Genomic DNA, 27050 nt, shown 5'->3' on the forward strand with positions numbered 1-27050 from the left:
GTGTTCCCGAGGCTGTCCCTCGCTCCCCCCGGCTCAAACAATAAATACCCCCCCCTCGGGGTTAAAATAGCCCCATGCCCACTTTTGGCTGTACTAGGTGAGTTTGGCCGCCCCCAGCCCTGTTGTCTCTGCCTCTCTCTGTCCCTCTTTGCTCTAATCTGGAATAGCAGCTTGTTGTTGTCACCGGCTGACGTGACATGTGAGCCCCAGAGGGTTTCAAGGTTAACCAAGTGCCAGGCGGGCCCCGGCTCCCACCCCGGGGATGCTGACCCGGGACTGCACGGGAGCCACCCCACCTGCCTTTGTCACTCGGGCTGGGGCCGGGCTTGTCCCCTCTGCTGGCACAGGCAGTGAGGGCTTGGCCCCAGGGGACTCCCCGCTACAATCCCCCAAGGCTTGTGGAGTTTTCCCTTAGTCCGGCCAGGCATCTTTGAGATGCTTTTGGTGCCCCATGGCAGCACTGGCACGGCAAAGCCAGGCTCTGCTCAGCTGCTGGAGCCAGAGGAGCCCTCCTGCCCTGGGATCCTCTCTCTTGGGATGCTCCAAGAGCTGGAGCAGCTGCCTGGTCACCCTGTCTGTGGCCAAAAGGGACCATCCTGCTGCAGCCCCACCCAGGAGCGCTGGGAGGAGGCCGGAGGCAGATGCTGAGCTCCCACAAAGCTGGGCAGACACAAGGGCTCATCTCTCATGTGTCACCCCCACTGAGGCACCTGTCACCCAGTTAAGCCAAACATTTGCTTGCCCTGGTCCCAGAGACACACACATTTAACTCTCCATATCCCGAGCTCTGTTCTTGGAACACATCCTGCAGCACCCGGGGGTGATGGCACTCACACTGCCTGGATGCCACAGCTCACCAACTGGACATGGCATGGCTACCTTGGCCATGGCACAGCCACCTTAGCCATGGCACAGCCACCTTGGTCATGGCAGAGCCACCCTGTCCGTGGCACAGCCACCTTGGCCATGGCACAGCTGCCTTGCCCACAGGCTGTATTTCTGCAGCAGGATCCATGGAACCTCCAGGCAGGCAGCAATCCCACAAACCTCTTCCATGCCCACTGCTCTCACGGAGCAGGATCCGTGGCTGTCAGGACCAGGTTACTTTGTGCTTCCCTTTTGTCTTCAGTACTTTTACCCTGTTCATTTTCTCTCCCCTCCCTCTCGCCTTGCCTGGGATGGTGGATGTGTGGGCATGTGGAGTGGGAATGGTGCTGGCAGCCCAGCGATGCCCATCAGCCCCCAAGCTCTGTGGTGCCTGGCACGGCCATGACCCGCTGGCTGGCCACAGGCCTCGCTGCTGGCATTGTTGCCTCTGCTGGCATTGTCCCCTCCGCATGCCGAGGAGGTTGGAGGGTTGGGACAAGGCTGGGAACAAAAGGGACTGTGAAACCAGATCCCTGGAGCTCCGGGCTCTGCCCAGACGCTGCCCTTGCTCTTCCTGAGGACACAAATATCGTGTTTAATCCCTGGCACTCCCCGCTCCATCTCACCTCGCTGCCCAGATGGCATTACAGGGAGGATTTCAGCAGGCAGCTGGGAAGTGTGGGGGCAAAAGGGCCTGGAGAGGAGAAAACTCCTGATCCGGGAACGAACGTCTCGTCTGGATGGTGCTGCCCCTCAGGGAAGGGATTCCAGGATGGGGTTTGGGAGCAAAAGGGCAGGAGAGAGAGCCGAGCGGGGCCGGGATCAGCCCCGGGCACAGCCGGGGGCGAGGGGGATCAATCTGGGCACGGTCGCTCCCTCCTCCTGCCAAGTTCAGCCGGATTCATCGGCCAGCCGAGCCCAATTACCTTAATTTGTGGCATTAAGGAAAAATCCATAAGCATCAGGGAAGTGATGTGTGGTGGTTTAACGGGACGGGTTGGCCGCGGAGCCGCCGGCGCCGCCGGGGCTGCCCCTTCCCGGCTCCGTCTCCTGCCGGGCACGGCTGGCGGGTGGGAGGCAGCCCTGGAGCCCTGGGCACCTCCCAGAATATGATTTTTGTTCGGGAAGCACCATTTCTGCCTGCCCAGCCTGGAAGAGGCCAGACCCGAGTCTCTCCCCAGGGTGTGGGTGAGGTGAGATGGTGATTAGGGGGTTTGAGTGGTCGGTGGTGCCAAGGGGGCCCAGAAATCTGGGATGGGATGGGGTGCAGGGGCTGCCTGGATTTCTGATGTAACCTGTCAGACGGTGCATCTGCTCCACTGTGAGCTCCATCCTCTGCCCTGCACGGGCCAGATCCTGCTCCCTGCGGGGTCCTGGTCCAGCTGTGGTGGAGGCACCTCCAGGAACATCATCCCCTTCTCCCACTGTGGATATCGGGGGGTTATTGGCATCCAGGAAAACCCGAGTGCTTTAAATACGTCTGTGTGTCCATCCCTGCCTCTGGAGCCCTGCAGGGAACAAAAGAGCCCTGGGAAGTGGCTGCAGCCTGGGAGTGGATGGCAGGGAATAACACACGGCAAAATCAAGCATCGTCCCTTATCTGCAAAAGAGCCTGTGTTTTACATGAAAAAGCCTTTCTAATTAACAGGCCAACCCCTCTCTAGCTCGATAAAAAATGGAGTCAAAAGGATTTGATTAAACCCCCCCCCCCCCCCCCCCCCCCCCCCCCCCCGGTCTCTGCCAGGCACGTGCTCAGCCTGAGCCAGACGTGTCCCTGTGCCCTGCCCAGCCCTGCCCGGGGCTGAGAATGGTCCCGGGAATCCCAGCACAGCACCCCGAGCCTGGGCATCCCCAGGGCTGGTTTGGGGTGCCCAGGCCCCAGCACAGCCACACCACAGTGCCAGGATGCTCCAGAGCAGCCACTCACTCCACAGCTTGTTCCTTATAAATATCTCTTGCTCCAACCTGTATTTTTCCCTGAGATCAGACACATTTGACTACACTAATACATATGTATACACACCGGGCCTTTCCCATCCAAACCAATGTAAATTACCTCTGACCAATACATTTTCCCAGGAAATCAATGCATTTTAACACTGGATAATATTTATGAAATTGAATTTTTTATTGAAGCTAATACAATTCCCTTCTGTTTTATGCATTTTTATTAAACTAATGCATTTTAAATTAAACTGTTGTATATTAACTACAATGGCTGTTGGTACTTACAGTAAAATAATATATGTTTGCTGAAATCGATACATATTCCAAACCCGGGAATTTCCAGTTAACAAGGCCATATCAAATATAACAAACGTATGTAGCTACTTAATTTGATGCTTATATACACTGGCTGCTGTATCTGTTTATTGGCAATGATTATTTTTAGAGGGAGAAATCTTATTAAAGGTAGAAGGATGGATTTCTGTGCAGCTCAGAGCTGCAGTCTGAGGCAGTGCTGGTCACCCTGTCCCCACTGAGGGGGCCATGGGGGTGACCTGTGTGTCCTGGTGCTGGCTGGGGGCTGGAATTCATCTCCTCTGCCACAATCAGCCTTGGAGTTTTGGGTTCATCCTTCTCTTGCTCCCCACACTGCCCCACAGCCCCTTTCTGCCGGCAGCTTCCTCAGGGTGGTTTCGGGCTGTTTTATCCCTTTCCCCTTGGTGGTCAGAAGGTTTCCATGTTTAACAACTTGTTCCAGAGAGATTTAATTCAGCAGTTTTGCTTGATTCAGCTCCGTTTTCCCTCGGAAGGACATGCCACTGTGATAATAGACAGGATTTGTCCAGCTCGGGACTCGGGAAGAGCTGCCACGCACCAAGCAGAGCCAGGGGGCAGCTGGCCCGATGGTGGGGGAGAGGAGAGGTGACTCCCCATCCCTGAGCTCCTGTGCCCTGCGCTGGGAACTGGATGGAGCCCAGGGCAGAGGGCTCAGTGTGCCCTCCCGAGCCGCGGCATTGACAGGGACAGCCAGAAATAGCACGGCCAGTGGCGCCCGAGTCGAGATAATTTGGGCAAAGCAATAAAAGAGAAAAATTAATTAAAGAACATGTCCTAATTGTACGGAGGATGTGCCCGGGAGGAAGTATCCGGCCGGCGGAAGGTCCCGGGCACCCTCCCTGCGCATCCTTGGCGGGCAGCGAGGGCTGAGACCGGGCACAGCTCAATACGTCCCTCGGTTACCCAGGGGCGCTGCGGCCCCGGCCGTGCCACACCCTGCACCCCTGTGCCCCCCATGTCCCTCAGTGTCCCCCTCGGGGTGTTCCCCTTGGGATGTCCCCGCCGTGTCCCCCTCGGGGTGTCCCCCCTGTGTCCCCCCAGTGTCCCCGGCCCGGCCCGCAGGGACGCGCTGCAGTTGCCGAAGTGCCCGCCAGGTGGCGACGTTGTAGCGGGAGCGGTGCCGGTCCCGACGGGCGGGGAGAGAGGAGAGGGATGGGGGGAAAGGGATGGATGGGGGGAAAGGCAGGGGTAGGGAAAAGGGAGGGATGGGGGGAAAGGGATGGATGGGGGGAAAGGGAGGGATAGGGGAAAAGGGGTGGATGGGGGGAAAGGGAGGGATGGGGGAAAGGGGTGGATGGGGGAAAGGGAGGGGTGGGGAAAACGGATGGGGAAAGAGGCTTGGAGAGAAAGGGGAGAGAATCTGGAGAGAGAGTAGAGATGGCCATGAAGCTCCACCACCAGTGATGATCTTTTGTGCCATGGTTTGGGTTGAAAGGGACCTCAAAGCCCATCTTGTTCCAGCCCCCTGCCATGGGCAGGGACACCTTCCACCAGCCCAGGTTGCTCCAAGCCCCGTCCAACCTGGCCTTGGACACTTCCAGGGATGGGGCAGATACAACTATTGAACACTTTGAATCATCTCTGAGGATAGCAGAGAGCCTGGGCCAGCCCCATACTCCACTGCAAGGGGAATCCTGTGTCCCTGGGCTGGCAGAGGCTCTGGGAGTGGCCATTTGGGTCCCCATGAGAGTCCTTCTTCTCTGTGCCCAGGGCTGAGTTCCAGGGCCTGACACATTCCCACTCACCCTGATGGCATTGCTGTACCACAGTGGGATTCCTGCTGTCCCTCTGCCCATCCTTGGGACAAGGCAAGTGAGTGAGCTCCTTGTCACCACTGGTTCTCCATCACCTCTGGCTCCCCATCACCTCTGGTTCTCCATCACCTCTGGCTCCCCATCCCTGCTGGCACACGACTCTCCCTCCCAGCATCACCCCTCGACTGCCCAGTGGGACTGGATCACTGCACAAAGGTGGATCACAAACACCAGGAAGGCAGGAATAAATTAACGCCTGGAATAGGAGTGTGCTGAAATCCCTCTTTTTCTTTTTCTTTTTTTTTTTTTGAAGTACACAGAAAAGTCCCTTCCATATTTTAATTAAAAGCCTTTCAGGAGAGGAGGCAAGGGGCTGCCATTTACAACGGGCTATTGTCAGGCACACAAAGCAAACGGGGCTGGAGACAAACTGATTTATTAACCTGCGCCTCGCAGCATCCCCTGGGGTGGGTGAGCCCTGTGTGCTCTGTGGGGGGGGGTGAGCTCGGGGTCCCTCTGCTCTCCCAGGGGTGCTCCAGGGCCACGGGGCAGTGCCCAAGGGGACACAGGCATGGGGATGGGTCGTGCCGCCCCACAGCTCTGCCCCTCCTTGTGGCACAGGGCACAGTCCCTCTCTTCTTCCTTATGGCTCCCATTGATTTATTAATGATTTGGCCAAACAGAAACATTCCTCCAAAGCCCACAATTTAATTTGCTCACCAAAGATGCCAAGTTAGTTTTATTCCTGATTTATGAGCAGGCTCCTCTGTTCCCTGGGCAGCAGAGCAGGGAGGGGATTTATAGGCATGAGATCAGCCCCTGCCTGGCACGTCTCCTGGTGGGGTCCAACAGGACATCCCTGGAGCATTTTGGCCATGGACAGACTGGGCAATGCCTGTGATTGGCACAGAGAGGACACCTTGCCATCTAAGAGCAGAAAACAGCTCACCCCCAGCAAAGACCACCCATCCCACCTGGGTTTACTGACCCATCCATAAGGAAACCTTCCCCTGGTCCTGAGGGAGGGATGGAAATGAATTGCCACGTGGGATCTCCCCTTGCACAGTCTGTGCTCCCACCCCTGGCTAATTACAGTCTCATTAAGCCAGAGGTGAAGCAGCTGCCTGGCACCACCAGCAGCCCCAAACTCATTATAAATCTCAGTGACTCCCAGTGGTTTCTGCTCCCTGATTGAGGGTGTAGGGGTAAGAAAATCTGATTATAGCACTTGGGTTCCCTGAGCAAGGAGGAGATTTGACTTGGGTGCCCCTAAGGAGGAGCAGCACATGTGGTTGGGGGGTCTCAGAGCATCCATGGAATTTGCTGTTGATGCCAATGGGGTGGAAATTTCTGCTCAGCATTTTCATCTGGGGTCCCCCAGTTCCAGGGGGATGTTTTTTTGTGAGACCATGAGAAGGATCTGCCATGGGAAACCCTTCCCCAGCCAGTCCTGAAGGTGGGGGAGAGGCTGACACAGCCTGCAGGAGCACCCAGGCTCTCTCTAGCACAAACTGCCTCGGTTTCTGCAAATCCTTCCTTTGAACTTTGATTTTCTGTTCACTTGTTCTTCTGCCTGAGGCGTTTTGCAATTGTGGGATTGTGAGCAACTCTGGGTTTCTCTGAGTGGAAGAGATGAGAAGAACAAGATCATTTCCTGGCTGTTTGTGCTCAGCGTGGGGCCAAGGTCATTTTGGGTGTGCTTCTTGCCCTGCTGGACAGTTTTGCTGGCCCAGGGGCAGACCTGGCCCTGTGACACTTGGAAGCACCTGCAGAGCAGGGAGCAGTTCGAAGGGTGTTCCTTTTCTTCCATATTTTCTGAACTCAAATGCTGCTTTTCAGTGGAATCCCAATAGTCCTGCAAAATGCAGGGAACAGCAACAGGGTGTTATCTGGGCTGTGAGGGGCTGTTTCTTGCCAGGCTCCAGCACTGCAGGACCTGCTGCAGCAAGAGGAGCTGAGAGCTTTGGGAACAGTGCAGGACTGAGTGACCACTGCAGGGACACTCCTGCTTTTGCTGGTGTCCGTGTTCCCTGCAGCCCTTCCAAGCACAGGGATCAAAAGGTGACAGGTAAGACAGGGGGGCCTCATTCTCTCTGCCTTCTCTGCAGCTTCGAAGGCAAAGCAGCCTCTGAATCCCTGGGAACACTTTGGAATTCCATCCCTCTCTCCATGGGGTGGTGGTGTGGAATGAGCTCGTCTTGGGGAGGGGAGCTGGGATGGGGCTTTGTGTCCCAGCCTGGCAGGAGCCCCTGGGCTGTTCCCAAACAGAGACAAGCACATCTGCACCACAGCCCGGGGTGCTGGGGCTCCTGGGCAGGGACAGGCACCACAGCCCGGGGTGTTGGGGGCTCCTGGGCAGGGACAGGCACCACAGCCCGGGGTGTTGGGGGCTCCTGGGCAGGGACAGGCACCACAGCCCGGGGTGTTGGGGGCTCCTGGGCAGGGACAGGCACCACAGCCCGGGGTGTTGGGGGCTCCTGGGCAGGGACAGGCACCACAGCCCGGGGTGCTGGGGGCTCCTGGGCAGGGATGTCAAACCTCTGCCCTTGCTTGGTCTGCAAATACCTGCTTGCAAAAAGCCTCCTGGGGCAGCTTCTTCCTTTTCTGCTCAAACCCGAGTCACAGCCGGCAGGGTTGGGGTCCCTCCAGGGCAAACAGGGCTCTGCTGGGGGGTTACCCCTTCCCGAGGGAATGGGAATTGATTCTCCGAGCCCTCTGGATGGCGGGGTGCTCAGTACAACAGGTTTAGGGGGCAACTTGAGGCCGAAACTGCACAGTTGTTTTTTTGTGGTGCTGAAGCAGAAAGGGAATTCCAGGGACCGGCACTGCTGGGTGGGCTCCGCTCCTCTGCTCACGTTGGTTGGATTCTCCAGAGCCCACCGCTGAGAGATTTAAAACCGCAGCCCTAAACCAGCCGGAATTCGGTGTATTTTTGACTGTTGTTCGCGCCGCGCAGTGCTCGGAGAGTGTTTGCTGTAACCATTCCCAGCAGGTCAAAGGTGCTGGATGGGTCAGCTCAGAGAAAAAACCAGCAAAACTCCCCCAAACCTGGAAAAGTTTAACTGGCGGCTTCTGGCTGGCGATTTCCCAGCTAAAACCCTCGGTTTGGCTGGGAAAAAAACCCCAACACAGCCTGGAGGGCTCTGCGACCCTTTCCGGCACGGAGACCCCGGGGGGTTGTGCGGGAGTCGCGGGGCTGGGTGGCGATGCCAGGGGGTGGCGATGCCAGGGGGTGGCGATGCCAGGGGGTGGCCCCGGGGGGAAAGAGGGCGGCACCAGAGGGAAGAGGGGTGGCCCAGGGGGAGAAGAGGGGTGGTCCCGGGGGGGAAAGGGGGTGGTCCCGGGGGGGAAGAGGGGTGGTCCGGGAGGTGCCCCCCCCGTGCCCGGCGCGGGGCCGCCCCCGGTGGGGCGGGCAGACCCCCCCCGCGGTGCGCGCCCCTCCGCGCCCCCGAACTCCCTCCGCAAGATGGCGGCCGAGGTGGGATCGATGTGCCGATACCGGACACGGTTTGATGTCCGCCGGCTCCAGGTCGGTGGCGGCGGCGGGCGCGGGGCTGGCGGCGGGCGGGAGGGAGGATGGAGGGGAGGGGGGTGTGATCCGGGCGGCCGCCCCTATCCCTCCAGCCCTCCCTCCCTCCCTCTCTCTCTCTCCCCCCGCGCCCGCCCCCCTCCCTCCGCCCGCCCTTCCCCATCGATAGGTATCAGAAATTGATCCCCGCCGCCGCCGCCGCCGCTCTTTGTTCGGCGCCGCCCGGGAAGATGGAGCAGCGCTAGCGGCGATGGAGCCGCGCTGGAGCCGCGGCCCCCGCCCCGCCGCCCCCGAGGTGACAGCGGGGCCGGGGGGGCGGCCGCCGCTCCGCCCCGGCGGGAGGGAGGGAGGGAGAGCGGGGAGGGAGGGAGGAAGAGGAGGGAGGGAAGTTGCGCGGGATGAAGTTGCGGGGAGCGCGGCCCCCCGCGCCGCCCCGCCAAGTTTGTGGCGGTGCCCGCCCGCCCCGCGGAGCCTCAGGTGCCCCCCACGGGCTGCCGAGCGCCCCCGGTGCCCCCCGCAGCTCCGTGCCCGCCGGTGCCCCCCGCAGCTCCGTGCCCGCCGCCCCCGGAGCGGCTGCGGTGATGGATGCGGGGCTGGCTCCGCGGGGCTGCCCCGAGCCCCGCCGCCCTGCCATTGTTGTCCAGGGCCGGTGTGCGGGGCCGGTGCGGGGGCTCGGCCAGCCCTGAGCGCCGGCAGTGCCAGGCGGTGCCGCTCGGGCCGGCGATGGATGCGGCGGGGGGGCGGCAGCTCCTTTGTGGCTCCGGGCAGGTCGCGGCCGCCGGATCCCGCCGTGGTACCCTCGGGCTCTGAAATTCCCGGTAAGTCCTTTGTTACCGTGTGCGGGGGAAGCTCGGCCGGGGGCTGCTGACAGTTTGTGACCTTAAATGCGCACCTAAAATAGGAGGCGGATAATTAACACAATGGCTCTGCCAACATAATGGGCTGAAACCCAACCTGGAGCCGCTGCAACAGCCGGAACGCGAATTTCCGTGGGTATTAAACGCGTTTAGCCCTGTAGGATATTCCGGAGTTTAAAATGCACCAGGCTTCGGAGGGGAGTAAACAAATTGAAATGCGATTTATGGGGCCCCGCTACCGGATCAACAGTTCCAGCGTTTAATACATTTTGGCTTTTAAGCAGATTATTTGCTGCGTCTGCGCTGCGCGACCCGAAAAGTCGCGCAGGTGCCGCGGCCGGTGGGTTTGTGGGAGCGAAGGGATCGCGGTGGGGCTCGCGGGGGCTCGCAGCGCTTCGGGTACAAAAGCCTTCCCCGCTACATCGCCCTAATGACTTTTCCTGGGTGCGCGCAGACCTTTATTTAAAGATAATTATTGGCAGCTACTTTGCCGTGGGTGTCTCCGGGGTGAACTTGGCCGGAGGGAGAGGCGGGCTGGGCTGGGAGGTGGCAGCGAGCCCTGCCCGGCGTTCCGGGGGCTGCGATGGGTGCGGAGCTGCAGAGGGAGCGCTGGGCACGGACTCCTGGCCAGGCAGCAGTCACGGTGGGAAAGGTGACCTTGTGCCAGCTTGGCCTAATGCCCTCCATTAAAAAATAAAATCTAAAAAAAAATGGAAAATGAGAATGAAAAAAGAAAAGGGAAACAATCATTTATTAGTCTTCCAAGAGATTTTTTTTTTTGTTCTTCCTTTTTAATGGATGTGTGTGAGCAGCGCTGGTGGCCTGGGGCTGGCCGGGAATGGCAGAGTTTGAGCCGCCCTGATGAATGGTGGGCATATGGAAAACACAGGGATAATGTGCTGCTCCTCGGCAGCGCTCGGATCGAAACGGCGCTGAGCCCTTTTACAGCGGAGAGGCGCGGAAATGAGGGGAGATAAAATTCCATCAAAGATAATACCGGGCGTATTTCACCGGGTTATGAGATTGCTTTATTGTGTACGTTGCTAATGCAGTATTTTTTTACAGCTTTCTTGTGTGTGATAGAGTGGGATTCATACCTTCGTAGGGTTTTTTTTGTGTTTAATTTCTCGGGGTTTATCGCGTTCTGGGTAGCCCCGCATGGATTCTGTGCTCCGTGTGCTGCTTCAATCCAACCCATTCCATGGGAAAACGGCAAAAAAACCGGGAAAGAGTTGCGAGCTGCTGATTTGGGATAATAAATACAACGGGCGAGTGAGAGCGATTAGAGCCATCTTTTATAAATGTCTTCACATCTCATTATGCAGATGAGCTCCGGCTACAACGGCTCCAGCCTTTGGTTTGTCAAATAAAATGTTCCTGGTTTTATTTCCCGGAATGCAAATTTCTCCCTGTGCTGGAGTTGGGCACAAACTTCTGCCGGATGGGGGTGAACCTGGAGCCTCAGAGCGTGGTCTGGTTGGTGAAGTGTTTTTGCTGTTTAAAGTTTAGGGGAGGTAGAAAAAAAATCCCCCACAACTGTGGATGTGATTAAAATATTATAACCTTATGATATTCTGAAGTGCATAAATTTTACATATCAGCTACAGAGGGAGTTTAGACATCCATTAAATGATATGACAGCTTGACTTATCTAAATGTGCATCATTTAACAATGTGTCAAAATTCTGCTTTATATAGACGACAGCAGTAAATAAGCTATCAGTCCTCTTGGCTGGAGCTTAATTCCTGGAGCTTGGGCTAATAAACTTCACTGCATTCTTGTGGAGCAGCAGGACAACCTGGGGGGGAGGCCGAGGTGCTCCTGGGGAGCTTCACCTCTGCAGATTCCCCCGGTGCCAGGGGATTTGATGGCTCTTACGGAGACTGGTGGGACCTTCCAGTTTCCTCCAGTACCCAATGCTGCCCATCCCCATCCCTGCTGGAGGGTGGGATGGTACCTGAGGGAAAGTGAGGGGCAGCCCGAGGGGCTCTGGGTGCCCCCATCTTGGGGGGAATTTGTCTTTCCAAGCTGAAATCTCCGGGTTTATGGAAGTGAGGCTGTGCCTGAGGCTGGCTGAGAAGCCCTGTGAGGTTGGGGATGTGGTTTCTGTGCTTTCCAGTGGCTCCAGCTGCTCCTGGTGCATCGGGGCGTGGGCAGCGTTGGCTGCACCATCATCAGGTTTAACCAATTCATGCGGATTTGGTGGCACTGGGAGCTGGTCCTGGCACCCTTCTGGCTTGTGGGTGGGTTGTGTGTTGGCTCATAGTTGTGTGCTCCTCTTGAGAGGTTCCCAATGACCAGGATGGTTGTGGTGGTGCTCTCTGTGTGGATTCTCTGCTGTCTCCTGCATGGCTGTGCTCTGTGACCTGGCTCTTGGTGGGGACGCTGGGGATGTCCCTGTCCTTCACCTGAGGGCTCTGACAGCTGCAAATGCTTGTCCCCTCCATGTGCCACCAGGGAGGTTCAGCTGAACTGGTGCTGCAGCATCAGCGAGTTCAAACCTGGGTCACTGCAGGATTTGTGTTTGTCTGAATGTCCCCATCAGTGACCACCTGGGTGTCCCCTCCCTCCTTGGAACAGGCTGAGGTGCAATATCCATCCCAAATCCTTTATTAGAAGCAAACAGTAGATACTTGTGCTATTTCTGATGTGTGAGAAGGAGAAGGGCCGTGTTTGTGGTCCCACCTGCTGTGGGGTCTGTGTTGGGCATCTCTGGAAAGTTGGACCGTGAAGTTCCTGAAGTGAAATCTGATTTTTTTTTCCTGTGGCTGAATAATTGAGATGCTGCCAGACAAGAAGAGCTGCAGAAAATGAGAGTTTATCTTTAGCTCCAAAGCTCTCACTTTAGAAACTGGTGACCCCAATTCCAGCCTGGAGAGTGACTTCTTCCCTAATTAATAAATCCATTAATTAATTGTGTGCGTGCTGCAGCCCATTAGAGATGTATGTGCTGGCCTCCTGATCCAGTTTAGTGGATTGTCTCTGTGGCCTTGGAAGGGTAGGGGGGGCAAAAAAAAAAGGGATTGTGGCCAAGAGGCAAATAGGGGACAGGGATGAAAATATAATTTGATTTTTGTGGGATTGGAGGGAAGAGTATGGGCTGTTGGTTGGTTTTCCACCTTGGAGATGGGCATGGGGACAGTGAGTGGAGCTCTTGGGGCTGCTGTGTGTGCTCAGAGAAATGGGGGGTCCTGGAGGGGGGCCAGGGGGTCCTCCTGCACTGATGGTACTGAGCAGGGAGCTGTTTCCTCACCCTGAGTTTGGCAGGGCTCAGCAGGGCTCTGTGCTGCAGGTGGAGCAGAATGTTAAAGGCTTTGGTGATCTGAATTATTATTTATGGCCAGATGAAGCCAGCAGGGCACTCCCAGCCTGCGAGTCCTTCAGGAGGCACTTGCTTAACCAAGAGCCTCAGTGAGCTCCCATTCATCTCCCTCCATGTGTTGGCTCAGGAGCTGCTCCCTTCAGTTAATTTTTCTTGCTGCTTACAGAGGTGTGAAATAAAAATACAGGCAAATTGTTGTGTGTGCTGGTCCCAGAGCTCCTGTTTTCTCAACAGGAAGGTGACTGTTGGCAAAAGAAGCACCATCTTTAAATGCAGGAGTATTTGCTTGCCCATGGATTTGGGGGTTGAGGGACTGTCTGCTCCCCCATTTCCCCCTCCTGGTTGGAAAAAAACAGTGCATTTTGGTTCCCAGAGGTGTCTGTGTGTCCCATGGGATAAGGATGGTGTTGCTGCTCCCCTCCTCCCTTGGGTGCTGGCGTGGTCGTGGTGCTACATCCCTGGCTGCAGGAATTCCCACATCCCAAATTTTGGGGACTTCTCCTGGGAGCTGCCAACACAACATGGCAAATTGAACCGACAGGGTTGTTGTTGGCAGGGAGGGGAGGGCGGGGGGGGGGGGGGCGAGGGAGGGCAGTGGGACCTGCAGCTCCTGCTCCTCAGCATTCCCAGAAATGGGATTCGTTCAGGATTGGGAAGTGACAGTTTGTGCTCCCCCCTCTCCACCCCTTGAGGCAGAAACCCCAGCTGGGCTCCTTTGCTGTATTGATGGTGTAGCACGTTCCCTCTGGGACTGGAAAAGGCACATTAGAGACATCCATTCCCCCCAAAAAGCCTGGCTGAAGTTTCTCAGAACATTTTGTACCATCCTTGCTCCTATTACCGAAAGATGTAATTCCCCAACTTGGGAGATAATAAGCAGGTATTGACTTCTGCTGGGGTCATTATCAAGATTTATTCAGTCAATATGGCTCCTCGGGTCAATAAATCTTGAGGTTGATAAAGGAGGAATATATACTTGCAGACTTTATTAAAAAGTTTTCCCCTTTAGTAACACTTTCTCCTGTGTGTTGCAACAGGATCTGTGACTGAGTTTTCTTTGATTACCTTTTTTTTTTTTCCTCTGTGGTGCACGTTTTCCTGCAGCTTTTGGTCTGTCTTTGCAAGGCAGCAAACCCTGGAAGGAGGATTTGGCCCCATGCTGGGTCTGGCTTGCTCCAAATCCTGCTGGGTTGTGATTCTGGCTCTCCAGGCTTGGCTTTGGGGGCAGTGGGGTCTGTGGGAGCCTCACCCCATCATTTTGGGGCCTGAGGGTTAAAACTCAGGATTGCTGTTCCCAGCCTGCTGTCAAATAATGGGATTGTGTCCCTTTCCCCATCGCAGGTGCCTGGAGAGGAAAAGGCTTCAGGGAGATCTCAGAGCACCTTCCGGTGACTAAAGGGAGTCCAGGAGAGGTGGAGAGGGACTTTGGAGTGACAGAACTGGGGGAGTGGCTTTAAACTGAAGGAGGGTAGATTTAGATTGGATTTTAGGAAGGAATTCTTCCTTGTGAGCATGGGCAGGCCCTGGCACAGGATGGGCAGAGAAGCTGTGGCTGCCCCATCCCTGGAAGTGTCCAAGGCCAGGTTGGGCAGGGCTTGGCAGCCTGGGATAGTGGGAGGTGTCCCTGCCCACAGCAGGGGGTGGGACTGAGTTTTGAGGTCCCTTCCAAGCCAAACCATTCCATAATTCTGTGAAACCTCTGGATTGGCATGGACTGGCACAGCTGTGCCTCTGCCCTGGGCTCTGTCCCAGCACACACTTTGCTGCTCTGGGTCTTCCCTTTGGGCCTCAGTTTCCTGTCCTGGGGCACAAGGGTTGGAGTATTTTTGCAAACCAGCACCTTGGGGTGAATTGCCCCCAACAGGGGGGTCTGGCAGCATTGGGGGGGTTGTGCCCATGCCCTGGGTGGGTGGTTGTGGGCTGGGCCATCTTCTGCTGCAGCACAGGCCCCTCAGGAGGGCTGGGTGTGTCATCTCTGTCCCCATTCAGAGATCTCAGGGACACCTCTGCAAAGAGGTCCAGCCTCTCAACGCAGAGCTGGCTCTGGAACTCAGCAAGCTGTGGGGGGCCATCAGCAAACTCTACCCAAAAAGCTTGAAATCTGGAGTGCCCATTATGAGCCAGAGTGGTGTTAATGAGCAGGGCACAGCAGCAGGTGCCCCTTGGTGGGGCGGCCCCATCCCAGCTCAGGATGGAGAGGGAACCTGGGACCATGGGGGGCAGCAGCTGCTCCCCCAGGATTGCAGGCAGGACCCCCATGGGGGACACTGTGTGATGATGGTCTCCTTCAACCTCAGCTATGTATTTAATATGAATTACTTTGACAGTGTCTGCCCAAGCCCTGCTTTGCAATATTCAACATTCCCACCTTCATTTGGTGGCTTTTTTAAGCTGAGCTGCCCTGAACTCTCCAGCCCCTCCTTCCAAAATGGTTTTGGTGCCTTTTATTCTCTCATACGGCCTTGCTGTTTAATTTTTTTTTGCACTAGTTTGTTGTAGCCTTTTAAATGACACATTAAAAACTTCAGTAAAGTGGCAATGAACTAAACATAAAATATAAGAAAGAACACATAGCACACTAATCAAAATACAGAAAAACACACGGAGAGATCACAGTTAGGACTAAAACAATTCTCTTGAGTCTTGGACTAAGGTTAGAGGTGTGTATTCAACTAAACAAATTCTGTAAGCTCAAGTTTTTAGTTTTTGTAATGTGCTGTTAAATTTTTCAACTATGAATCTTTTTTCTCTCTTCTGAACGGAAATACTTCTTAACAATTTGCAAGGATTGGGGGAAAAGGTTAATTTTCTTAATATACACGGTCTTCCTTTTGCTCTGGTGGGAATGTGATTTCCCCAGAGCTGCCCCAGCACTACCCAGGGCGTTGATTTTGCTGCAGTTTAAGCGACTGCTCCTGATCTTGGGGCCGTTTCGGTATCGATGGCTCGGCGTGTCTGTGCCAGCCAGTCCTCCTGCAACCAGCGCTCCTGAAAAAGCAAATAACCGGTTTGAGCCCCGTGCAAACACTGCTGGGGTGGGAGCTGGGGCTGCCTCAGCCGCCCCGGGCGCCGCCGTTGCCTTTGGAAACGCTGCCGTGGTTTTACACCCGAGTCAGGACCTCGAGCATCCTTTGTTTTCTTTCGTCGGGAGAACATGATAAAGTGTTACCTGGGGCTTGTAATGTGCGCCGTGAGCACAGAGGTACAGCCGGGCTGGTGCTGCCCAGCCTGGTGTAGCTCACTCAGCCTGGTGTTGTTGCCCAGCCCGGTGTTGTTGCTCAGCCTGGTGTTGGCCACCGTGGTGTTGCCAGCCCAGTGTTGTTGCCCAGCACGGTGTTGCCCAGCCCGACTGCAGAGGACATTTATTCCCCATCCATCACTCCAGGGGGGAGCTGTCTCTGTGACTCACAAACGTTGCCTCATCCCTGCCAGCTGAGCAGTTATTGCCCCCCCCGAGCCCCCCAATTTCCTGGCTGGGGGAGAGCTCTTTATTGCCCCCCTGAGCCCCCCAGTTTCCTGGCCGAGGGGGCAGCTCTGCCTTGGGGCAGCAGAGTTGCTGGAAGCCCCCCATGATGCCCGGCACGGTGGCTGGGAGGGGGTGATGGGGAGGAGGGTGCCCTGCTGGAGGAAGGCTGTTGGGACCCCTGGGCTGTGACTTTTCCTGTACCCCCAGGATGGTGGGGATGAACTTCCAGGGCAGGGTCAGGTTGGATCTCAGGGAAAGGTTCTTCCCCAGAGTGTGGTGGGCACTGACCAGGCTCCCCAGGGCAGTGCGCACAGCCCCGAGGCTGCCAGAGCTCCAGGAGGGTTTGGGCAATGAGACAGGGGGGATTGTTGGGGTGTCTGTGCAGGGCCAGAGGTTGAACTGGATGACCCTTGTGTGTCTCTTCCCACTCAGGGTGTTCTGCCAGTCCGTGGAGTCTCTCCTGTCAGTGGTTGCTGGTGCCACGTTAGTTGTGCTGGAATGGGACACTCTGGCCGTGCCACTCCGGTTCCCTTTCCCTGGCACTGCTGATGGGCTGTGCCCCCCTCATCCCAACCACCCCCACACTCCTCCCAGGCCCATCCCTGGCAGAGCTGAGGGCTGGCTGGGCCAACAGGTGCCCAGGGCCAGCAGGGCTGTGCCCTGTCCAGCCCCCCAGCCCAGCAGCCCCCCCCAGCCCCAGCACATGCCGCAGAGGTGATGTCTCCTGCCACTGCACTTGCCTTTCAAATAAAAGCAGCTAATTAACATTATTCTTTAATTATTGCCTCTATCAACAAGGGGTCTGGTTTATACCAGCAGGATAGTCGCTTTCCTTCCCACTACCCAAGCGAATGCTTCAATTCCTGTTGCTTTTGAAATGAATTTGATGTCATCTGCCCATTGTCACTTAATGGGGACACTTGGGTAATGATTGCAAGCTCCAGCCCTGTTAGCAGCACTGCGAGCGTGTAATTTAGCCCCTTAGGCAACGGTACTTTTGAAATCTCTGGATAGTTTTGAACTCTCTGTTCTTAATTAAATATGCAATTTTTCACGGTAACCAGGTTAATTCTTTTGTGTTGTGTTGTAATACTGTTAGGAATTTTCATAGTTCTTATTAAACATTATTCAGGCATTGTGAATTCCATAATTAAAAAAAATGAAAAGAACAAAGCTTGATTCACTTCTTTCTTTTCCCTGGTTAATTTATCAAATGAATTTTGCAAATTTTTCTGTTTCTCCCCAGACGTCGTGCCAAGTGTTTTAAAGGGGAAGGATTTAATTGCTCTGTAGGGATTGGTTGGTTATGAAGGATTTGGCTGTTTGATTAGTAAACCCTATTGGGAATGGTTTAATGCTCCATGATCTTAAAAATTGTCTGATTGTGAGGCTCTCCAAGGATGTTTCCTCTCTTCCCTGTGTACGGGAATGGCTTTGCACAAGTGTGATTATGAGATGGAGAGGAGGCAGCAGAGGTCGGGGCTGGGGGAGCCCTCCTGCCCTGGCCAGGAGGAGGAGGATGGTGGTGGTGAGACAATCCCTGCAGATTTTGGAAATGGATCTCTGCCCGTGCCAGGATGGGGCTGCTCTGGCCTGGAGCAGTCACTCCATTTCTCTTCCAAGACTCACTCTCCAATATCTACCTTGTAATATAATGAAATTTTAGGGTTTATTGAGAGGCAAATCCCTGCTGTGGTCTCCATGTCTGAATCCCTGTGGTATCCCAGTGGGCAGAATCCCTGGAAAGATGCTGAGGTCCACGGGGAGGTCTGGCTGGGGAATCCACACAGCCCTGGGCAGGGGGATGCACAAGGAGGGATGTGGGGATGCAGCTCCTGGGGATTTTATCCAGGTGCCCCAGAGCAGTGGAAATTACAGACCCCCAATCCAGGAGGTGGGTGGGTGATCAGCCTTCCCCAGCTGCAGAGCCTGGGCATGTCCAGCCAGGAGTCTTTATCCAGGGAGGTTTAAAAAAGATAAAACTAACACAAAAATGCTCTGGTTGTGTTTTTGCTGGTGGGGTTGGTCCCCACTGCAGTTTCTGCTGTTTCTTTGGTTCTCCCACACCTGCTAAGAGGGGACTGTGCTCTACCCTCACACCTCCAGCCCTGACTTCTTCACCTGAGGTTTGGATCCAGGGCTGGTGGAGGTGCTGTCTGTGCACTGGTGTTGGAGCTGCAGGGATGGGCTGTGATTGCAGCAGGCAGGGAGAGCACAAGGCTCCAGAATCCCTGGAGAATTCCAGAGTATCCAGGAGCATCCCTGTGGGCACTGCCACTGCCAGCAGTGCTTTTTGGGTTGTTCTTAAAGCCCTTTGGGATGTAATGTAGGGGGGAAAAAGTCACTAATAGGTGTTTTTAGCCATGTGGAGCCATTTGGGGTTCCCATTCATGGCGTGGTGGGCTCAGTGCCAAACAGCAGAGCAGCCCCTGGGTGGTGTTGGTTGTGGGGGCAGTAGGAGGGGTTTCACCTCCCACCCACATCCTGGAGCATCCCTGGGAGGTGCAGCCCAGCCAGGATCGATCACAGCCAGTCTGAGGGGGCTCCCCAGGGCTACTTTGGGCTTTAAGGAGAGGTCAGAGAGTCATTAAGCTTATAAATATATTAGGATTGAAGAGAAGAGCTGTCGTTATCCTTGAGCTTGGTTTATGTGGCGCCAATTTTTTCCATCCTGATCCGAGCCAGGAGGATCAGCCAGGCTGGGGTGGCCTCAGGGGAGGAAATAAAGAGTTCAGCAGTGTTGGGTAGAGGGGCTTTGCCCTTAAAAGCATCAAAGTCTACCCTTAAAACTGCCAGTTTTGCCAAAAAACTTGCAGCAAGATGTTGGTTTGAGGTTTGGGGAACGAGGTGGGGCTGTGGTGGCTCATCCAGCAGCGATCCCGGTGTGGGATTGGAATCTGTGGCAAGGCTGGACCTTCTCTGCATCATCTTTTTGCAAGTCAGCAGCACGTGGTGCCTACCCATGGTGTGGGCATGAGCACAGCCCCTTCTTACCAGGACTGGGAGAACCAAAAAACCAGCAGAAAATGGGCAGTGGGTACCAACCCCAGCAGGGAAAAACATCAGTGGAGCATTTTTGTGGTGGTTTTATCTTTTTTCAAGACCTCCCTGGAGAAGGAGTCCTGTCTGATGATGCCCATGGTGTGCCCATGTGAAGGAACATTCCCAGCCCATAAAGCAAGATCCCCAAGAGGCCACCCAGCAATGGCACCAACCTGTTGTTGGGTTGAGCAGTGTGGGCAGCGCTGCAAGCGGGACTTGAAAATAACAGTTGAAATGGAGCAAGTCCCAGTTTGTCCTGGGGTTTTCCTGCTCCTTGTGGCCAAGCCAGCAAGGCAGGGATGCAAACTCTGTGCTCCCTGAGTTGTTTTTTTCCCAGGATTTTCCTTCTCCTCATGGCCAAGCCAGCAAGGCAGGGATGCAAACCCTTTGCTCCCTGAGTTTTGCTCCATGGTGGTGACACTGGCTTTGAGCAGAGACCAGAGGTGCCAAATCCAGAAAGCCACTTCAAACCAAGCCAAAAAAAAAAGACAGGAAGAGATAAAAAAAAAAGGAGCAGACCAGACATTTGTGAGGCAGATGCCTGTAATGTATTCCCAGGCATGACACAGAGTGGCAGAGTGGCTTGAACTGTGTCCCCAGGGCCCCCTGGCTGGGGAGGTTGGCTCAGACCCCCCAGCTCTGGGCACGGTGGGAATTCATCAGCCTTCTGGGCACTGCTCTTGGGCTGCTGAATAATTTACAGCTGAGGAGCCCAGCCAGGTTCAGGTCATCGGGGTTCATGGGTTAATAACAGGTTGGGGTTTTGTTGTCAGCAGCTGCCTTGATAACATATGAAAGAATCCTATTCTGTTGATTAGATTTTGAAATGGATCAATTTTTAATCAGCAGAACATCTGACTCACTCAATAAGAGGAGCGTGGTGGAGACAGGACGAGGGGCTCGTTATTTACAGCGGGGTTTGTTTTTACTAATACGCAAATCCTCGCTGGGGCCACAGCCTGGCCCTGCCCTCCCTCTCCTGAGGCCCCCAAAAAGGGATCTCTGGGATTATCCACAGCCTGGCCCTGCCTTCCCTCACCCATCTCCCCCCAAAGGGATCACCAGGATCATCCCTATCCTGGCCCTGCCCTCCCTCTCCCAATTCCCCCAAAAGGGATCTCTGGGATTATCCCCAACCCGGCCCTGCCTTCCCTCCCTTGAGTCCCCAAAAAAGGGATCACCAGGATCATCCCCAGCCTGGCCCTGCCTTCCCTTTCCAGATTTCCCGAAAAAGGATCACCAGGATCATTCCCATCCTGGCCCTGCCTTCCCTCACCCAACTCCCCCAGAAGGATCCCCAGGATCATCCCCAGCCTGGTCCTGCCTTCCCTCACCCAACTCCCCCAAAAGGGATCTCTGGGATTATCCCCAGCCTGGCCCTGCTTTCCCTCTCCCAATTCCCCCAAAAAGGGATCTCTGGGACTATCCCCAGCCTGGCCCTGCCTTCCCTCCCTTGAGTCCCCAAAAAAGGGATCCCCAGGATCATCCCCATCCTGGCCCTGCCTTCCCTCACCCAACTCCCCCAAAAGGATCCCCAGGATCATCCCCAGCCTGGCCCTGCCCTCCCTCACCCAACTCCCCCAAAAGGATCCCCAGGATCATCCCCAGCCTCTGTCAGTGGGGAGGTGCCCTGGGGATTTGCCCAGTTCTTGGCTTCTCTGGTAATTTATTAACTCTCAAAATTGCTCTTGTGTTTTTAGCAGCTGAGTAAATTAATTGCTGGCTCCCTGGGTTTGGTGTCATTGCTGTGGACAGGATTGACCCAAAGTGGTGCTGGGGCTGGTTCTGCCACCCCGTGGGAGCCACATCTTGTGTGATGGGACCAAATGGTGCTGATGGGGCTGGAAATGGGGCTGTGCCACTTCCTTTGCAGTTTAAGGGCTTGCAGGGGGGTTGTTCTTTGCAGCTCAGGGGGTTTGCCAGGGTTCCCATCCCTGGGAGTGTCCAAGGCCAGACTGGATAGGGCTTGGAGCAACCTGGGACAGTGGAAGGTGCCCCTGCTCATGGCAGGGGGTGGCACAAGATGATCTTCAAGTTCCCTTCCCACTGAAATAATGCTGTGATTAATTTTGGGTCTGAGTTTGTGCCCCAGCAGGTCCCAAGAGCAGCAGGTACAGCCCTGAGTGTTGCTGAGGTCACACCTCATCCTCTCCTTTTTCCTCCTTGAGGTCTGAGCTAAATGGGCTGCTCCAACAGTTTGGGGCACCACAGGGTGTTTGGGTTCATTAGGACTCTGTGGGGTCCATGCAGATTTGCCTTTTGGCAGCAGGGCTCCTCTCCTTGCCCATCCCTCCTGCTCCTTTTGAAGGACTCCCTTCCCACCAGGATGCACAAGCTGAGCCTGGAAGGTTTTCTGTGTTCTGGGCTTTTTTTAGGCTAATAATTAAACCAGACTAACAGAGCCCAGCATCTCTTTATTTAAAGAGCAGATGGAGTGTCCTGGATATTAGCACAGGCCTGGCTCTGGCAGTGCCAGCTTACCCTGGAGCTTGGGGTCTGGATGTGCCCCCCAGGGACTGTGTAATAACAGGGAATAAGTGGGGAGGACCCCCTTGGGACACCAAAATCACATCTTCAAGCAGAGCTGAGCTGAGCTGGTTTGCCTGCCCAGCTTTTCTACCCCGTGGCTGAATCCTGAGCTGCTTCAAGGAGCTCTTTGGGATCGTGGTGGTTCATAACCCCTTCCTGCTGTCTGGGCACCTCCCTCTCCATCCTCCCCATGGAGGGGCTGTGGCTTTTGTGGCTCCACCAGAGTGGGGGTGTTCTGGTGACATATTTTATGATGGATAATCCCAGGCTGCTCCTCTGCAGAGCTCTGAAGGAGCTGAGCACAGGCATTGCCTGCTGAGCTTGTCTGGAGCTGCTTCTCCCTCCCCACCACCATGAGGAGCCCCAGAGATGGTTTTGGGGGGCTGCAGATTCCACCCTTGAGGGTCCACATTCCATTTGGTGTCACCTGGCATGGCCATCCAGCCACGCTGTTTTACCTCCCACTCAAACACCCTCTTTCCATTTTTTTCCTCAGCAGCTACAATTGATAATTCAGCTCTGGATGAAGCAACCTCTGAGTTTTTTCTTTCTCAGAGGCCAAACATTGGTGTTGTGTGAAATGGGAGCTTTGAGGAGGCTTTGTATGGAACTTACCTCCTGAAACATTTATTTACTGCCACTGTGATCCACAGGAGCGAATTGATGTTTATCTATAGTAGTTCTTGCCAGAAAAAAAATGCATAACTGCACTTTCTTGGGAAGCCTTGAAAGGCCTTTTAAATAAGTGTCTAATAGTAGGCTCTCAATAGCAAACAGCCAGCTTGATAGACAGTGTACAGTATATTATTAACTATAAGCAGGCTTAATCTTTTTCTCATGTTTTAGAGAATGCTTTATAACCTTGTGGCCAAAGAATTCATGAGCACCAGGTATTTGAAGCTAAGCAAAAATTATACCACTGTTACTGCTGGGGGATCGATAGTGCCGGGGAGCTCCTGCAGGCAGGTCCTGCTGCAGCCCCTGGCCTGGAACTGCAGCTCCTGGGGCTGCTCAGGGGGGATTTGGGTGGTTTGTGTGTCCTGTGGGACATTCCCTGGCCTGGCCTTGCTGCTCCTGGGGCTGCTCAGGTGGGATTCAGGTGGCTTGTGTGTCCTGTGGGACATTCCCTGGCCTGGAACTGCTGCTCCTGGGGCTGCTCAGGTGGGATTCAGGTGGCTTGTGTGTCCTGTGGGACATTCCCTGGCCTGGAACTGCTGCTCCTGGGGCTGCTCAGGGGGAATTTGGGTGGTTTGTGTGTCCTGTGGGACATTCCCTGGCCTGGAACTGCTGTTCCTGGGGCTGCTCAGGTGGGATTCAGGTGGTTTGTGTGTCCTGTGGGACATTCCCTGGCCTGGAGTTGCTGCTCCTTGGGCTGCTCAGGTGGGATTCAGGTGGATTTTCTGCCCTGTGGGACATTCCCTGGCCTGGAGTTGCTGCTCCTCGGGCTGCTCAGGTGGGATTCAGGTGGATTTTCTGCCCTGTGGGACATTCCCTGGCTTGGCCTCGCTGCTCCTGGGGCTGCTCAGGGGGTATTTGGGTGGCTTGTCTGCCCTGTGGGAGGTTCCCTAGGGAGGATGCTGGGGGAGAGCTGGTGTTCATTTGTTCTGCTCTGTAATTAATGGAGTTGGAGGTCCTGGTGGTGTGTGCAGGTCCCACCTCGGTGCTGGGATGGGATTGTGGAATTTTTAAGGCTGGAAAAGACCTCCAGGATCATGAAGTGTGACCATTAACCCAGCACCACCATGCTCAGCACTGGATCATATCCTGAGGGCCACATCCATGTGGCTTTAGAACAGTTCCAGGGGTGGTGTTCCCAACACTGCCCATTCCAATGTCTGGCCACCCTTTCCATGAAGAAATTTTCTGTAATATCCAACCTGAAACTCCTGTAGTGCCACTTGAGGCTGTTCCCTCTGCTCCTGTCCCTGTGCCTGGAGCAGAGCCCAACACCCCCCCGGCTCCCCCTTCCTGGCAGGGATTGCAGATCCAAAGGTCCCCCCTGAGCCTCCTTTTCTCCAGCTGAGCCTCCCCAGCTCCCTCAGCCCCTCCAGCCCCTTCCCAGCTCCGTTCCCTGCCCTGCACCTTCCCCTGCAGTCTGCAGATTCACTGGGTGTGGATTTATTGGATGGTGTTGTAACATCCCTCCTGTCCATCCTCATCCCTTGTGCCTCCTCATCTCTGCTGTGCTCACCCTGCAAGGTGGGCACAGTGTGGGCTTTCCCACCTGGGTGTTTGATTTCCCCTGGGTACTGAGGTGGGTTGTTTTTAGGCTTTCTGACACTTCTCAGCCTTGAATCACCTTTTCCCACCCCCAAGGCCAGAGATCCCCCCAAACTCCATCCTCAAATATGAAACACCAGAACTGACAGCGGGACGAGCCAACACCAGAATCACCTCTCCCTTTGGGCAGCAGTTCCTTATATTCCCTGTTTTTTTTCCCATTTATCAAGGGGAATGGTGACCCCAGGAAGAGCATGGTGGGATGTTCCTGCCTTGCTCCTGAGCTTTGCTTCGGTGCTGTTATTTATTGCTCTGCTCTTCCCTCCCCAGCCACCGTTCGGATGCTGCGGCTGAAACCACCCCGTTATATGTTCTGTCACTCCTTTAATCATCCTGGGGAGGCTGTTCTGGATGCTGATTGACTGAACCATCTTATCTCCTCTAGTCAAAGTGCCTCTGCTTTGCGTGGTAATGAAATAGTTTGACACTTTGACACGAGTGTGGAACACTTTTGGGAGGATGCAAACAGGGGAGGACTTTGATGTGGGTGCAAAGTGGCTTCATTACAACAAACAAACCCTCCTTTGCTGCAAGGAGGGAGAGAAGGGCTTCCAGTTGGTGCCAAGCAACAGCTGCTCTTAGTGGTTTTAAAAATAAAAATCAGACAAAATATAATAATAGAATAGCAAAGCTGTTGTGGCATGTTATAAACTCGTCCTGGGGATGTGCAGTGGAGTGAGGTGAGTGTAAAGTCAACAGTGGAAATGAGAAATAGGAGAGATCCTCCTGAAATGTAACCACTGAAATTTTCCTTTTTGGGAGGTGTTGGAGTTTGGTTTTTTCAGCCAGAAACAACTTTTCTGGAGAAAATGCATCCTGTTTTTCATAAAGTGTGGTTTTTGTGTTTTTTTTTTGTTTTTTTTTTTAAAGAACCACTTCTGCTACTAGTTTGGGGTTTTTTTTAAGGAAGAGGGTGTCAGGCAGCTCTGTTGGGTGCTCTGGGGTTTGGAGTCTTTGCCAGGATTCCAGTTCCTGCCCCATGGCCTCATCCAAGATGGCTCCAGGAGGTGCTGGGGCTGTGGTGGGATCTGCAGGGTTTCCACACTTCCCCATCCATCCTTTCCTTGGGGAGAGGTTCTGGCTTTGCCTTCTCCCTCCCCTGATTTTAACCTGTTATTTATTATAAGGTGATAAATATAATAATTATTATGTTTTCTCCTGGCCACTCCTGGAGGTATTTTAAGTCCTGGTGGGAGGACTGGAGGGAGGAATCCCAAGCACACCCCCAAGCTGACAAAATTCTCAGTCATGAGCTTTTCCAAGAGACAATTTTAAGTAGAAATGGGTGAAATTCCTCCCTGGCATCCTTGTGTTGGTGTGAGGCTGGACTGGGCCTGGATTTGGCCCAAGTTTGTCTAATTAGATGCAGCAGCCCTGTCTTGAGCCTCCAGTTTGGGCACAAACTGCCCTGTGAGCAGCTGCAGGGAATTGATGTGCTGTGTGGAAACAGTTGAGTTGCAGCAAACCCTGAGGCTTTGCAGGTTGTCCCTTCTCTCTGTGTGACACCAGCAGTGCCAGCCCTTTGTCCTCTGCCTTTGGGGGTTTAACTGTTGGCTTAGAAAAGCTTCTCCCTTTGGGCATCGTGTACTGGATGGTCATTGCAGGTCATTCCAGCTGAACCATCACCACCTCCCACTGTGTGCTCCCTCTGGGCACAGCCTGGCACCTGGAGCGGGATGTCCCTCATGCCACCCTGGGTCCATGTGCCCCCTCCTGCAGAGTGACTGCACATCCTGGGATGCTGGGGATGGTGCCCTCCCTGTTCATCCCACCCATCACCAGCTCGGATCCATCCCACCTGCCGTGGCTGTCCCTGCAGGGGTCCCTCCATGGGCCGTGCTGGTCCCTCTTGGGATGCCTGGCACGGATGACCCCAGGGCTGGAGTTGTCCCATGCCCTGCTCTGCCCTTGGGCATTGCTCCCTAAGACATCTCTGCCCAGAGGGTGAGGAAGCACAGGGTGGGCAGAAGTGTTTCATTTAGTGCCTCCTTAATTAGAGTAGCAACTCCTGCTCCTTGCCCACATCCCTGCCTGCTCCTTGCCCACATCCCTGCCTGCTCCATGCCAGGGTGCTGAAGCCCAACAAACCCCTCCCAGATTCTGAAGTGACAGAGGATTTGGGGCTGAATTTCAGCCAGAAGCTGCTGCTCATTTTGAGATGCCTCTCAGGTGTGGTCGCTGTGGCTTTGTTAGAGTTGAGGAAAGGAAGGAACTCCCCCCAAACTGGAGAGGGGCTGTGGTTCAGGTGGAATCTCTGCATGGAGGGAGGAGGGAGCTGCTGTGCCTGCCCCGTGCCAGCCTGTGCCGCACATTAAACCTCCCATTTCATCCTGATCCACTGTGGTTAATCCAATAATGATCCCGTGCTCCGAACGGCAATAATATCTTTCAGCATAGTTAATCAGAAGAGACTTAATGCTGTCACTATTTATTAACCTTTGTTGAAAAGCAAGAAGTTTTCCTACTAATCTGTGATTGTTGCTCTTGTCAGCCTCTGTCAAGTGCAAACCAGCTTTGGCATTCGTTCCAGAGGGGAGGCTGCTCCCTCCTTCCTTCCCCTCCGTCTGCTGCATCCTGTCCATGTGGGAAAGAGGCAGCTTTTCCCTCCTCACAGTGGTTTCTTGGCTGCCTCAGCTCTATTCCTACATCCAGGCTGCCCCAGCTTGGGGATGTTTGGGGCAAAAAGGCAATTTTATCCCTCTTCAGGGTTATATTTGAGCTGTCTGAGCCACATTCCTAAATCCAGGATCCCCCATCCCGGGGCTCTTGGAGCCATCAGGCTCCTGGTGTGGGAAGATGCTCTCCTGGCCAGCTGGCACTGGGGCATCAACCTTGGTCTCTGATGGTTTGTACAGGTTTAAGTGACGTCCAGGTGCTTCCCAGGAACTCAGGGCATTCCCCACCCCACTCCCTGAATCCTTGCTGGGGAGAAGGTGTTGCTGGGTGGACTAAGGGGAATTTTGCTTGGATGCTGTGACATGGACTGAGCTCAGGCACATGGAGGTGGCTCGTCCCTCCCATCCAGAAAGTCATCCTTGCATCCAAACCTCACCCCAGTCCCAGGTGGGATGCTGCCCTTGGACTCACAGCCCATTTCCCAGGCTGGTGACTCCCATGGCT

General features: G+C 54.9%; 1 protein-coding gene across 5 annotated transcripts in view; it reads left to right on the forward strand.

The window, feature by feature from the left end:
* Positions 1–8343: 8343 nt before the first annotated feature.
* Positions 8344–27050, forward strand: part of CUX2 (cut like homeobox 2) — a 66568-nt gene continuing 47861 nt past the window's right edge. Inside the window, exon 1 of one of the 5 annotated variants that reach the window (XM_071572273.1) lies at positions 8344–8433. In XM_071572273.1, the coding sequence (XP_071428374.1) occupies positions 8371–8433 (63 nt within the window). In that variant the 5' untranslated portion in view covers positions 8344–8370. Of the gene's footprint in view, positions 8434–8670; positions 8729–9121; positions 9252–9343; positions 9423–27050 lie in introns of those variants that run through there. The other 4 variants (XM_071572269.1, XM_071572266.1, XM_071572272.1 and 1 more) reach the window with 4 other exon arrangements.

The sequence above is a fragment of the Pithys albifrons genome, chromosome 17 (genome assembly GCF_047495875.1).
Source record: "Pithys albifrons albifrons isolate INPA30051 chromosome 17, PitAlb_v1, whole genome shotgun sequence".
Classification (NCBI taxonomy): Eukaryota; Metazoa; Chordata; class Aves; order Passeriformes; family Thamnophilidae; genus Pithys; species Pithys albifrons.